Genomic DNA, 11,805 nt, shown 5'->3' on the forward strand with positions numbered 1-11,805 from the left:
GGGAAGTGATCACAGCACCAAGCCTGAGAGAGCTCAAGAAGCCTTTGGACAATAATTTCAGCTACATGCAGGGTTAAGTCACAAAGTTATTTTTGCATCCCTTGCTGCTTGTCAAAATGTGCAGTGCCTGAGACATCACAAAGCAAACGTATCTTTGGTACTTTCTGCACCTGGCATCACTACTCAAATCTTGCAGTGCATCCCAACTCTAAGCTGTATGACTCATACTTGGTAGAAGATACTGAAAGTTCAAACCTATTCCATAAGAAAAAAACTGCATTATTTGTCCAGGAACAGTATGCTCTCCATTTGGATTATCACACTTAGTGATGACAGAGAATACTCTGATCGAGCTAACAATGTAATTAAAGAATAAACCAATTAAAAAATTAACCATTTCATCTGGAAACTGCTTTATAAAGAGGAAAAAATCATCAATACCTATCCAATACTATTCCAATCAGTCCTTTCAGGCTTCTTTCTTACATGATCAATTCATTTGTCTGGTCCCCTGAGCAAGGATCCACTTTGCAAGAAAACACTTAAGAAAGCTGTCATGTATGAGATTGTCTTTAGCTGGACTAATACATCACCTAACTTGAAAGTGAGATGTATTGGTGAAAGACAGGCAAGAAGACATAGGAATGGGGTTAATACCAGAGAAGCCCACCAAACCGTTTGCATGGCAAGATGCAGAATATGTGGATTTGAGCTTCTATGGTAACAATCACTGTTGCCCTCTTTCTTGCACTTTGGTCCCTCCTTCAGGTACTTTCCCCTCTCACTCATCTTGGTCCCAGTCTTCCTCTTAACTCTTACTAAGCTTGCTTTCTGCAGGCATGTGCTGGAACAAGCACAGACAGTGGGATGAAGAGTCCTTGCCTCCTTCCAATAATCCAGGCTATCGCTCCTCTCATTTCTCTGTGGAAGATTCTTACAAGTTATGCATCCAAAAATGTTGTTTTTTCCTATTCTCCTGGCTCCTCATGCTTACCACATTTTCAACAGTGCAGTTAAAGTTTTCACTAAACAAGTGTGAGAAATACCAACAGCTGAAAAACTTCACTGAATTGAAAACAGCTTGCAATGGCTTTCACATGAGAGTTTACACAAGTGACGTGACGGTCAACATCAAGCTTGCCTTTCCTAGTTCATATTTCCCAACTTTTTATTAATCTCAGTGAATAATTTTTATCATTTTTATTTATAGGTCCTTTAAAATGTCTGAGATAACCAGCAATGGAAAACTGTCAAAGTCTGTAAGTAGGTAAGCAGTTCCAAATGAGTCAGTAAAATTTACAACCACAAACTAATAAATAAGTTACAGATAATAATATCTACAGAAGTGACTGTTGCCAAGAGAAAAAGGATCCATTATCTCTTTTTCCACAAAAGCCTATGAACAAAATCTTTCTAGACTCATGACAAATGGCCTTAGGAAAGATGCACAAGACCACGTTTAGGAAGGAAAAGCCTCAAGAAGAAGTACAACATTTTCAGTACCATCCTGTCTGACAACTAGGATCATAACTAGGTCAATTAATAGAGTAATGTGATCGGTGAGCATCTGCTGTAAGCACAGCAGTTAATTAAATATTAAAAGGGCTTCAAAATGAAAATCTATTTTCCCTTTAACAGGCAACAATTTTTATGAAGGAAAAACTAACTTGTAACTAGCAGTGCAGGTTCCAGCTGCATCTGACACTGCTGCTGTTGAACAAAATCATCCCATCAAAACCAAACACCCAATGACTTCCACCCTTCTCCAAAAAACTAGGAAACATCTAAGTTAACACTTAAGTATCAAAGTACCATCTTTGAAGAGTTTACAGCAAAAACTATCTCTCATTTCTTTGCAAACCATCAGTTGCAACTGAGAGTAATCTATGTCTTCTGCTCTCATTAATTCTAAACATACACTCAATTGCTCATCATTCAGCTCTACTCTTAAAGCCGAACAAACAGCCTTTCAGTCTGACAGGCCTTGTCCCTTAAGTTGCCTCCTCTTTAACAAAGGAATTCAGACATTAAATGCTCCTTATATCTTACAAGTGTTTAAAAAATATTTTTTAAAATAAATTCAAAAATTGTAAAGGATAAAGCTCAGTGAAGTCTATCCTTGTAACATAACCACACAGTTTCTCTGTAAGAATAAAGCCACCAAGAGCCTTAGGCACTTTGCAGCTCACACCAGCCAAGATGGTGGGTGCAATTATCATATTGTCCTTGGCTATTTACCCCTGCTCTCCTCCTTACTCTTTCTCCATAACATAAGCCTTTGGCTGAACTCTTTTAGTACACTAAACAAGTGAAAAAATGTTCTCTTTGTCAAGGTTAGCTTTCTGCCAGTCTACTGTGCTTAAAACAGCTTGGCAAATGACCCAGGATCATCTCAGCTGCTGAAAAAGTCACCTTTCCTCTCTACAGCTCACAGCTGGATGGATTCAGACTACCATGAAGCAGCAGCCTTCCTGTTTAGGTTTCAATTCTCTTTCTTTTTCCATCTCCTGCCATCTTTGCTTCTTGCTTCTAAGTAGAATTTGCCTCCAAGCACTATAAAAAGGAAAGTTAGCAAATGTTCTCTACCACAGCAGAACAGCAGTGTGTGGAAAAATAAGAGCTGCCTGTATCCCTCATTTAAATCATTAACCACCAGTTGCACAGCTGAACCATCAGTTGCACAGATTTAAATCTTTAATTCCATATTTTTCATGGCTTTTGTGTTGCAGTACTACTAGTCCCTCTTACTCACTTTGATACTAATTCAGTAGTCACAAGGATCACGCACAGACCGAGTTCGGGAACAATTCACTGTATTTACATTCATGAATTCAACACCTTCTCCCTAGGCAGGAACAGATTTAAAAAAAAAATAAAAGAGGAAATAAACTATCTAGATTTAACCCATTTAAGAAGGTGATTTTGGTTTAGTCAGGTAACTACCACAGAATCGCAATAACGCTAAATCCATGCATCGGTGACATTTAAGAAAGATTAAGAAGACACTAGACTCTGCACACCTAAAGCTGAAAAGTCACATTTGTGATGGAAAGTAAGCAGCCAGCCAGCTAATTACAATAATTGCCTATAAGAAACAAATGCTCGTCCAACAGAGCTCTTACACAGGTTGGGTCACATTAATTAAAATGACAAAACAAACTCAGTTTCAGCTGAACTACAGAACCTAATTCTTCTCTCTCATTGCCAGAGTACACAATTAATTAGACTATGCAGACAAGATAATCAGCACCTATTTAAAAGTTCATATTATCAATCCATAAAATAATTTATTATAAACTTTGCAATATTCTACCACTAAACTGTTCCTACATAGTGACTACTGTGCATAGTTTCCTACTACCTGATTAGAAAGTGTAAAAGACAGCTGGAATTGTTGGTCAAGTACAAATACACTCTGCTTGTTTAAAAAAAGCTGTGATCCAATAAAGAAATTAAGGTATCCTATTTTTAGCACAAACAGATCTCAAAAGCTGAAACAGAGCAAATGTACTTGTTTTTTTCTTTTTATTTTTAAAACACAAGTAATGAGCTCCTAGTCAAGGAAAACAGTCAAATAGGAACTGCCACAGAAACCACATTCTCCTAAACAGCATTCTATGTTCTACTCAGCAGACCACCCTGCCTTAGCAACCCCAGTACCACCCTGGAAAATAAAATCATTTAGAAGGCAGAATTGGCTCCCTGCCACCCACTGTAGAATTAGGAGAATTTTAAAAAATTATACTAACTACGTAACCTAGAATCTGGAAAAAGTTACATTTATTTCAATGATTTACATAGGCTTAAAAAAGTCACAAGAGACAGAACAAACTGTATTCTAGCAGAATTATAGAGCGCTTGAAGAAATCTTTTCTGAAAGCTACCTCAGATGATACTGAAGACTCACATTTAAATCTACATTACTTAAACCTACTATAGAGAATATTTCACCTATTAAGTTTAATGAATAGATTTTCAAAACCAGATCAAAGATTGAGGTACCAATATACAACCATCCAGTTCCAAACATCCAGATACCACCAACTTCTTCGTAATGATGTACTTTATTTCAGGTTGATTTTATAGTGCTTCTCAAACATCATTAGTGAATAACTTGGATTAGAGAGAGAAAAACTAAACACATTATTCTGACTCCAGAAATGCCTACCTTCAAAACAAACCCTTTATCTGAGATAAAGGGGAGGAAAAAAAATTTAAGTTCCGTGTCTGTGCTCCAAGTGTCAGAAAATGTTGCCTGAACACAATGTACCTCATTTGGAGAGTATTAATTACTAACCAGTGTATTTAACAACAGCTTTAATAATAACGATACTGTTTAAGAGGCCTCACTGTGTAACACATCAAGACATACAGAGCTGGTATCCCCCTTTCCAGAGTCAAAAAAAAAAAAAAATCCTAGCCGCTTAGTTATGCAACATATTTTTAAACTAAGTTCAATTGTTCATTAACAGCCTTTTCTGCTTGTCTCCCAGAAGGAAGGTTTTAAACAAAGTTGGTGTGTTTCATGCAGAAACTGAATTGCCCCCTCATGCTAAGCTTTGTGCAGGTATATGGAGGGAACCCACAAAAACATTTCACTCGACCAGAACCTTAGAAAAATAAAAGTGCCCTTCAGTGCTCAAACACACTCATATGATCTCCTGAATTTAATACAGATAGAGTGGAAAATTCATTTGATACTGAGCACTTTATCTGGCATTGCACAACATGCTCCATTTTGAAGAGAGGTTCTGTTTTGTGATTTTAAATGCTCATGTTGGTTGGGGAGCATACAGTGGGGTGGTAACTGGCAGCATTGCTCCCTCAAAACTCCTGCCTGAACTGGCAGCAACTTCAGTCAAAGAGACGGGTTACAAAATAGACTTTTGCCTGTCTTACTCTTTTTTGCTAGGGTCCACATTCCTAAAACATCATCAGAAACAGAATAAAGAAAGGCACTGTTGCTGCTCCTTCAAAATTCACAAATGCTAGAAAGTTGCAACAAACCAAACGCTTGCAGCAAGGGGCTTAAGCAGGAGAAAAAAAAAAAGGCATGTAGTTCTGCATCAACCAGCCTTCTTTAGCACTGGCCACAGAAGGGAGAATCAGTTGAATGAATACATATTTCAATGATTTGGAAAGAAACTGTGCACAGGAGGGAGGATTAGGAGGATTCCACTGTATGCCCCAAAAGCTCAAGAGCAACTGGAATAAAAAAGCTGAAGGAACATGTACATTGCAAGCTGACTTCTGTATCCTGCACTAGCTGTGAGAATGTAGCTGTGTTCACACACAGATGTGTGAACGGTTGAAAATGGTGAAAACCATCTCACACCTCACAAAACGAAATACTGTACCCAGAACTCTCATGTGGTCAAGGCTGCTGGAAACGTACACTTGCTACACAAGCAGCTCACAGACACCTTCACATCCCTGGCACACTAGCAAAGGCTTGCTCAGTAGGGCTCCAGAGAGACCAAGGAAGATTGTTGCAAGGGAAGCTCAAGACCATAAAGTCTAAGGTGTCAGGACCTAAACCTCACAAGTCCAGCTAAGAAGTCTCATCTGAACACAACTTCTCATTCAAATATAAAAAATTAAGGCTCTGATGGAGTTTTATGGGACACAGATTATTTATAATAACCAAACAGAAAAGAGGGACACGCACACACCATACTACCACTACTCCCCCTAACCACATTCCTTTAGTGCCCAACTTCACAAGTGTTTTGGAACTCACTGGGTGCTCCTCATGTCGAGAAGATTCCATTTACTAAGTTTGCAGAAAACTAATCCAGCAAAAGCAATGCTGATTTTCTTCAGTATCAGTGAGTGGAGTCAATTCAGGACAGGACCTACGTGGTATCAAGTGGGCACAAGGGAGTAGATCTGGCTGAGAGCTGTGACCTGGGCACAGCAAAGGGCAAACCCTCCAGTTCTGGTGTCAGAGCACCATTTGATTGACTTGGCTCTCCAACTGCGGTGACAGGGAGCAGCAGACACCATAGGGACTACAATTATGACAGGGCATTTCTGATGTATTGTACATTTCACCACCCTTCAGAAGCCAGGGGTTCAAAATGAAAACAAAAATTACACTTGGGCAAAACTATTTCAAAAAACCCACCCCATTAAACCGGAAACACCTTCCTTGGAAGGCTGGACTAGAAGAGAATTAGCAATTCCATGATCAATCAACATCTTCTTTTCTTTCCCTTGTAAGTACAAATAAAATTAGATTTCCTTCTAAATCAAATTCTCTCAAAAATATTTAATGCATTCAAATTTTTTGACAGATATAACAATTAATTAAACTGAACTACAGATTTGTTACAAAGTGTGGAATATTGCAGCCTTATGGAAACTTGGGGGTTATCAGTTTATGTTAAAAGATAGCTGCCATCAAAAAATTCTGCATTATCTGCATTAAAAAACCTCAACCAAACAAAAAGCACAGCCAAACCCCAAAATGCATTTGGTCTACAGTATTAACTGCATTCCTGGCTAAACAAGTGTCAAGAAGGGTATTATTAGAACAGCTTTAAAAATAAGAGATCTTTGAGTTTAACAACTACAACAAAATACAAATGGGAATTAAGAAGCAAGACTTTAAGTCAGGAAAAAAAAATCAGTACTGAACATTTTGTACTCAACCAGTTTGTGGATATCCACAGAGATAAGAAACAAGCCTCCCAAGACATCACAACTTTCCAGAAGGAGCCACCACTCTATTAAGCAAGTTTTGTGTAATCAAACAAGCTACCACAGGACAGAGCTGTTAATCCTTTTCCCTTTTGGGAAAAACATCATAAGCAGAAATCTCTACTACCCACTAAACCTAAGTGTTTCAAGGTTGTGTTCTACTGTTCGATCCACTTTGCCAGAAATAAATCATAAAAACCCTAAGGAAAAAAAAGGATGAGAGGTTACAAAAGTCATTGTCTTTTTTTTTTACACCTGGATCAACTTTCCCCCATCACTCCTGACATGCTTGCCTAGTTGAAGTGACAGTCTATTAGTGAATAGCTTAAGTAAGTAAGTAATAAGTAAATTCAGAAAGTCTATTTTTATGCTTCACTATTCCTAGCTAAAGAAAAACATCTCATAGTAACATGGAACCATCTCCTCTGCTACCACTTAAACTCACTACTTCTGGCAGTAATCACCACAAGCCTGGCAAAGGAGTTATTTGCATTTTTCTTTGCATCAGATTTGACAATTTTCATTTCTCTTCTCAACAACTTCAGATTTTACTGAGTCTTTCTTCAAAGCTCTGACCTTCTAGACTTTACATCACTGTTAGTATTCTGCTCTAGACCTCCCTCAGCCAGACCATGCATTTCTTGACGCTGTGACCCAAAGTCAGACAGTATTCAGTCATGCCTTTCCCATGCTATGTAAAAGAAACAATTACTTCACTTATCTTTTGTGATATACTACTGCAGAATATTAGCTACAGGATGCTTCACATCCAGCTCCACTTTAACTTGTCCTTACAATTAAATAGGATGTCATTCACAGACTATGAAGTTAGCTCAATCACTGAATACAAATGCAAGGAAATGTAACTGAGATCGAACATAAAATGTATTCCCAAAACTACAAAAGCAATGAAGTCAAAAAACCACTCATATGGTTTCAAGTTTCCAAATAAGTAGCATGTTTAATAGTAAACTCTTTAGAGGAACAGAGACTCTAAAGGAAAGCTGTTCCAATACCCAGTACCATAGGTTCCCTAAATGTTACTGCAACAAAATCAATCCCACATTTACTTCATGCACCTACATTACAAGAACCCATCACTTACTGCATATTTTAAGGTTAGAGGTGCCTTTTCATTCTATCTTCATTTTATGTATCATTTCATCCATTCTCCATTTTACTCTTAAAACTGTTTCATAGAATTAAGGTTTCTAAAATTATAACTAATATTCATGCAGGATAAATTCCAGCATTGCTGCCTAGAAAACAACCATCCAGCAGCTCAGGCCCTCACTTCACAGCCTTCAAAGTAATTTTTTCTCATACAAAGAGCAGTTTAGGGCACAAAGCTCCAAGTACAGAAAATCCCATTTGAATTATTTAATATTGGTGTAAATAATCTCTAGCAACAAGAGCAGAACCTTTCCTCGCAGCTGTCACACACTCCTTAGTATATCAACAAGCCTGTAATGCTCTGAAAACCTTCCATCCAAACAATCTCTTGTCCCGAGAATTCCTGCTGGGGAAAAGCCAATCCCTGTGCCTGCGGACGCCAGCTCACACCCGAGGCCTCCCAGCACCAGCAACCAAACAGGGAGTGGAAGAGGAACAAATTTCTTCCAAATGCACTTGCCCCTACCCCTTCCAAATCCTTCTGTGTCCAAGAAGTAGCCATTTCCTGTATCTTTTCTATGACTGCATGGAGAACTACCCTTAGCAACTCCGAATTTTAGTATAGGGGAAAAGAGATTTAGCAATTATTATACTAATTATTGGAAGAGTTATAATACTCATTATTATTAGATTTATAGTAACAGCACTTAGGCTACCAAAGCAACTTTTAAAGGCATAAATTCACTATGTAATTAAGAACTGGTCATGAGTTGAACAATACGGTTAAATTTGTTTTTCAAAGCCCCAGCCCTTGAGAATTCATAAGGGACAATGATGTAGCTGTAAGCAACACAGAGGACTCGATTACAATTTCAGTACAGAACATCTCATTTACCAGAGGGTTCTAACATATATGTAAGTCTGTGTAAGATGACTTCAACCTCTGTTAGAAATTTTTCTTGTCTGCTCCCCTTTTAAAAGCAGAAACTGATCGCAGGACTGAAGGTCTGCCTTCTGGAAATCAGGACTGCATCTCCCTGCAGACTATAGGAACTGAAACCTTTCCAGATATCACCTTAAATAAGTAATGTCATGCTCCTTGACAGGCTTCCACAGCAAGGTCACTTTTAAAGCCTAGATTTATCTTGTCTTGAAGCAATGAAACAAAACACTAGAATAGGTACTTACATTACAGCCATGAGTCAGTTACAACCACTTCAGTATTTTTCTAACTTATGTCACTTTGAACTTGCATTATGCTTTAGGTTGGCCTGTTTTAGTATTAAGGACAGTTTCCATTTTAATTGTGTCAGCAATTTTTTGGGCTTGAACTTCATTAAGGTACAGGTTTAGGTGAAGCAATAGGTGTACTTATACAGTAAACAAAACTTAATTACCTACAACTTGAGGAAGAACTAGCTAACTACAGAACAAAACCACATCAGAAAATAAAAACTCTACAACCAGCTCTGCCTTGAGACCCATGTGTTTCAGTATTTCCAATGCAGAAGTTTGCTTTTAACTAATACAAGACTAACCCATACACATTTCCTAAATACTTACAGCCATACCAACAACATCTCAACCTTTCTGCTCAGCAGGTCTTCCACATGCTGGACCACTTGTCTCTCTGCCTCATGCAGGGAAGATACTCAGGATGGAAGCAGAAGCAGACACACTATGTCATTTACCATTTGGAATCAAATCTAATGATTGACAGTCTAAAACATTTTTGAAGTTCAAGTGATTTAGAGCAGTTTCACAAACACCCCCTTCAGTATGAAAATTGTTTCTTAAAAAATGGTCTCCTGCCACTGCTTTTCCCTCTCTTCTCTCCTATACTTCAGTTTAAGCAGCTCAGCTGTATTGATGTCATTGTTTCAAGGTCCAGTTATTGGATTAATTCCGTAGGAGGTTTTTTTAATGACAGAAATAACAGAGAAATTCAGAAGCTTTTTAACCTCACTTTGCTGCTAAAAGTGTGCATTTGTTAAACCCCACTCTTTAGGTGTTTGGGTTTCTCAACCAGCTGAGAGTTTCTCCTTACTCAGGAAAGTTCAGACTGGACTGGCATTACTCAAGGTGTTTAATCACCATGCTAGGTAGGTGTAAAATCAATGTGTACTGCCGGGTTTTGCCTACCTTCAGCAAGTAAGTCAGGAATTCCTTAAGACGAGGGAATCAAACTAATGTCTTGCAAACATCCATAGGGACGGGCTCTTTCCCTACTTCTCCTTCCTGGCCATCTACCCAGCATGAGCTCTAGCACTTCTCAAACTTGTCAACTCACTAACTCCACTATAATCCAATATGCTATTATTAAATAAAATGGATACAACGCCAGCCTTCAGGGAGTCGGGAATCAAATTGGACCCTTCTGAGAGCAGCTGGTCCAAGGCAGCTCATTTTCCCTGCTGGAGGCTGGAAAGGAGAGGCTCCCAGGTGGGCTGGGCTCCTCGCAGGGCCACAAGGTTGCTCAAAGATGACAGGTCTCGTACCAACCGCACAAACACAGCAGGGAAAGCTGAGCTGAAACACTCTCCAGTCGGTAACGTTGAGAACAAAACAGCAGAGCTTCTGGCATCTATATTTACCAGCAGAACAGACTCGAGGCATGGCATCTGGCAGGTTGGTCTGCTTTGGATGCCTACACTGAATCTGCGAAGCACCTGGTGTTGTTACCGCACAGTTTATTCCTCCTTCCGAAAACATTTCAGAAGCGCACGCAACTCGCACTTCAGCCCCAGCAAAACAGGTAGTACCGCTCGCTCCCCGTGGGATTGGGAAGCCAAGTAACAAGCCCCAAAAACACAGGAAGTATGTAAGAAACACACCAACCAGAGGCCTGACATCCTCGCTGCCTCCAAGGTGCCCTGTCCGTTAACATTTCCAATAAGACGCTTTGTGCAAAAAACGTCCACACAAGGCACGTCCACAAAGCGAACCGAACCCAACCTCGGCTTTAAAACGCCTTTCGAACGTTTCAAAACCATCGGGGGAAACCGATGGCGAACCCCCAGACAACCCCTTCGCCGGACGCGGCACCCGCGGAGGCGCCGAGCCCGCCGGGGGCTTCTCCGCACCCCGGGGAGACCCGCACCCTCCTCCCGGCGCGGCCCCCGCTCCTGCCCCCGCCGGCTCGGGCCGCCCCCGGCACGGCCGGGCCCGCGCCCCGGGGCGAGCGGCCGCCGCGGGGCCTCACCTCCTCCGGGATGGCCGGGTCCCCGCCGCCGCCACCTGCGTAGCCGGCGCCGAGCGCAGGCGGCTCGGGCTCCATGTCCCCGTTGAAGAGCGAGGCCCCCTCGGCGCTGCCGCCGCTGCTCAGCGCCGCCATCTTGGGCCGGAGCGCCGGGGCGAGGGCGGGGCCGGGGGCGGCCGCGTCCCCGCCGCCGGGGCGGCCCCAGCCGCGACCCGTAGTGCGAGGGGCGGGCGGCGAGCGCGGTCCCGGCCCGCTCCCGGCGGCGCCGCCGCCGCGTCACGGCCGGACTCGTGGCGTCACACAAAATCGCCGCGGCGCATGGGCCCACCTGACGTCATCGGCAAGCACCGTGACGTCACGGCGCGACCGCCCCGTCGCCCTGGGAACTCGGACGTGGGCTCGGGCCCCACCCCCTCCCCGCGGCCCCGCCCGCCGCCGCCGCCGCAGCGCCCCCTGGCGGCGCGAGAGCGCATCGGCGGCACCGCCCCCGCCAGGCCGGCCCCGGAGCGGGAACCGGGAGCGGGAACCGGGCTGCGCCGTCCGGGGGAACACCGCTGCCGGGGGGTCTGCGGGCCCTTCTCGGCAGCGGGGAAACCCGGGGCGCCGGCGGAATTCAGCCAAAGAACGAGTGGGCATCCCTCGGCAAACAGCGGCGCTGCGGCTTTGGGGTGAATCCTTACAAACACGAACCGCTTCCGAAACAATGTTAACCTGCCGGCTGTACCTCCAGTGATAACTGAAATAACCGATCGCCGGGATCGGTGAAACATCCGTGTTTTTCCACTGACAGC

General features: G+C 42.3%; 1 protein-coding gene across 1 annotated transcript in view; it reads right to left on the bottom strand.

The window, feature by feature from the left end:
- Nucleotides 1-11,269, bottom strand: part of BRAF (B-Raf proto-oncogene, serine/threonine kinase) — an 82,979-nt gene extending 71,710 nt beyond the window's left edge. Inside the window, exon 1 of the mRNA XM_083860495.1 lies at nucleotides 11,018-11,269. Within this exon, the coding sequence (XP_083716621.1) occupies nucleotides 11,018-11,149 (132 nt within the window). The 5' untranslated portion in view covers nucleotides 11,150-11,269. The remainder of the gene's footprint in view (nucleotides 1-11,017) is intronic.
- Nucleotides 11,270-11,805: the final 536 nt, after the last annotated feature.

The sequence above is a fragment of the Zosterops lateralis genome (assembly GCF_965231275.1).
Source record: "Zosterops lateralis genome assembly, chromosome: 4".
NCBI lineage: Eukaryota > Metazoa > Chordata > Aves > Passeriformes > Zosteropidae > Zosterops > Zosterops lateralis.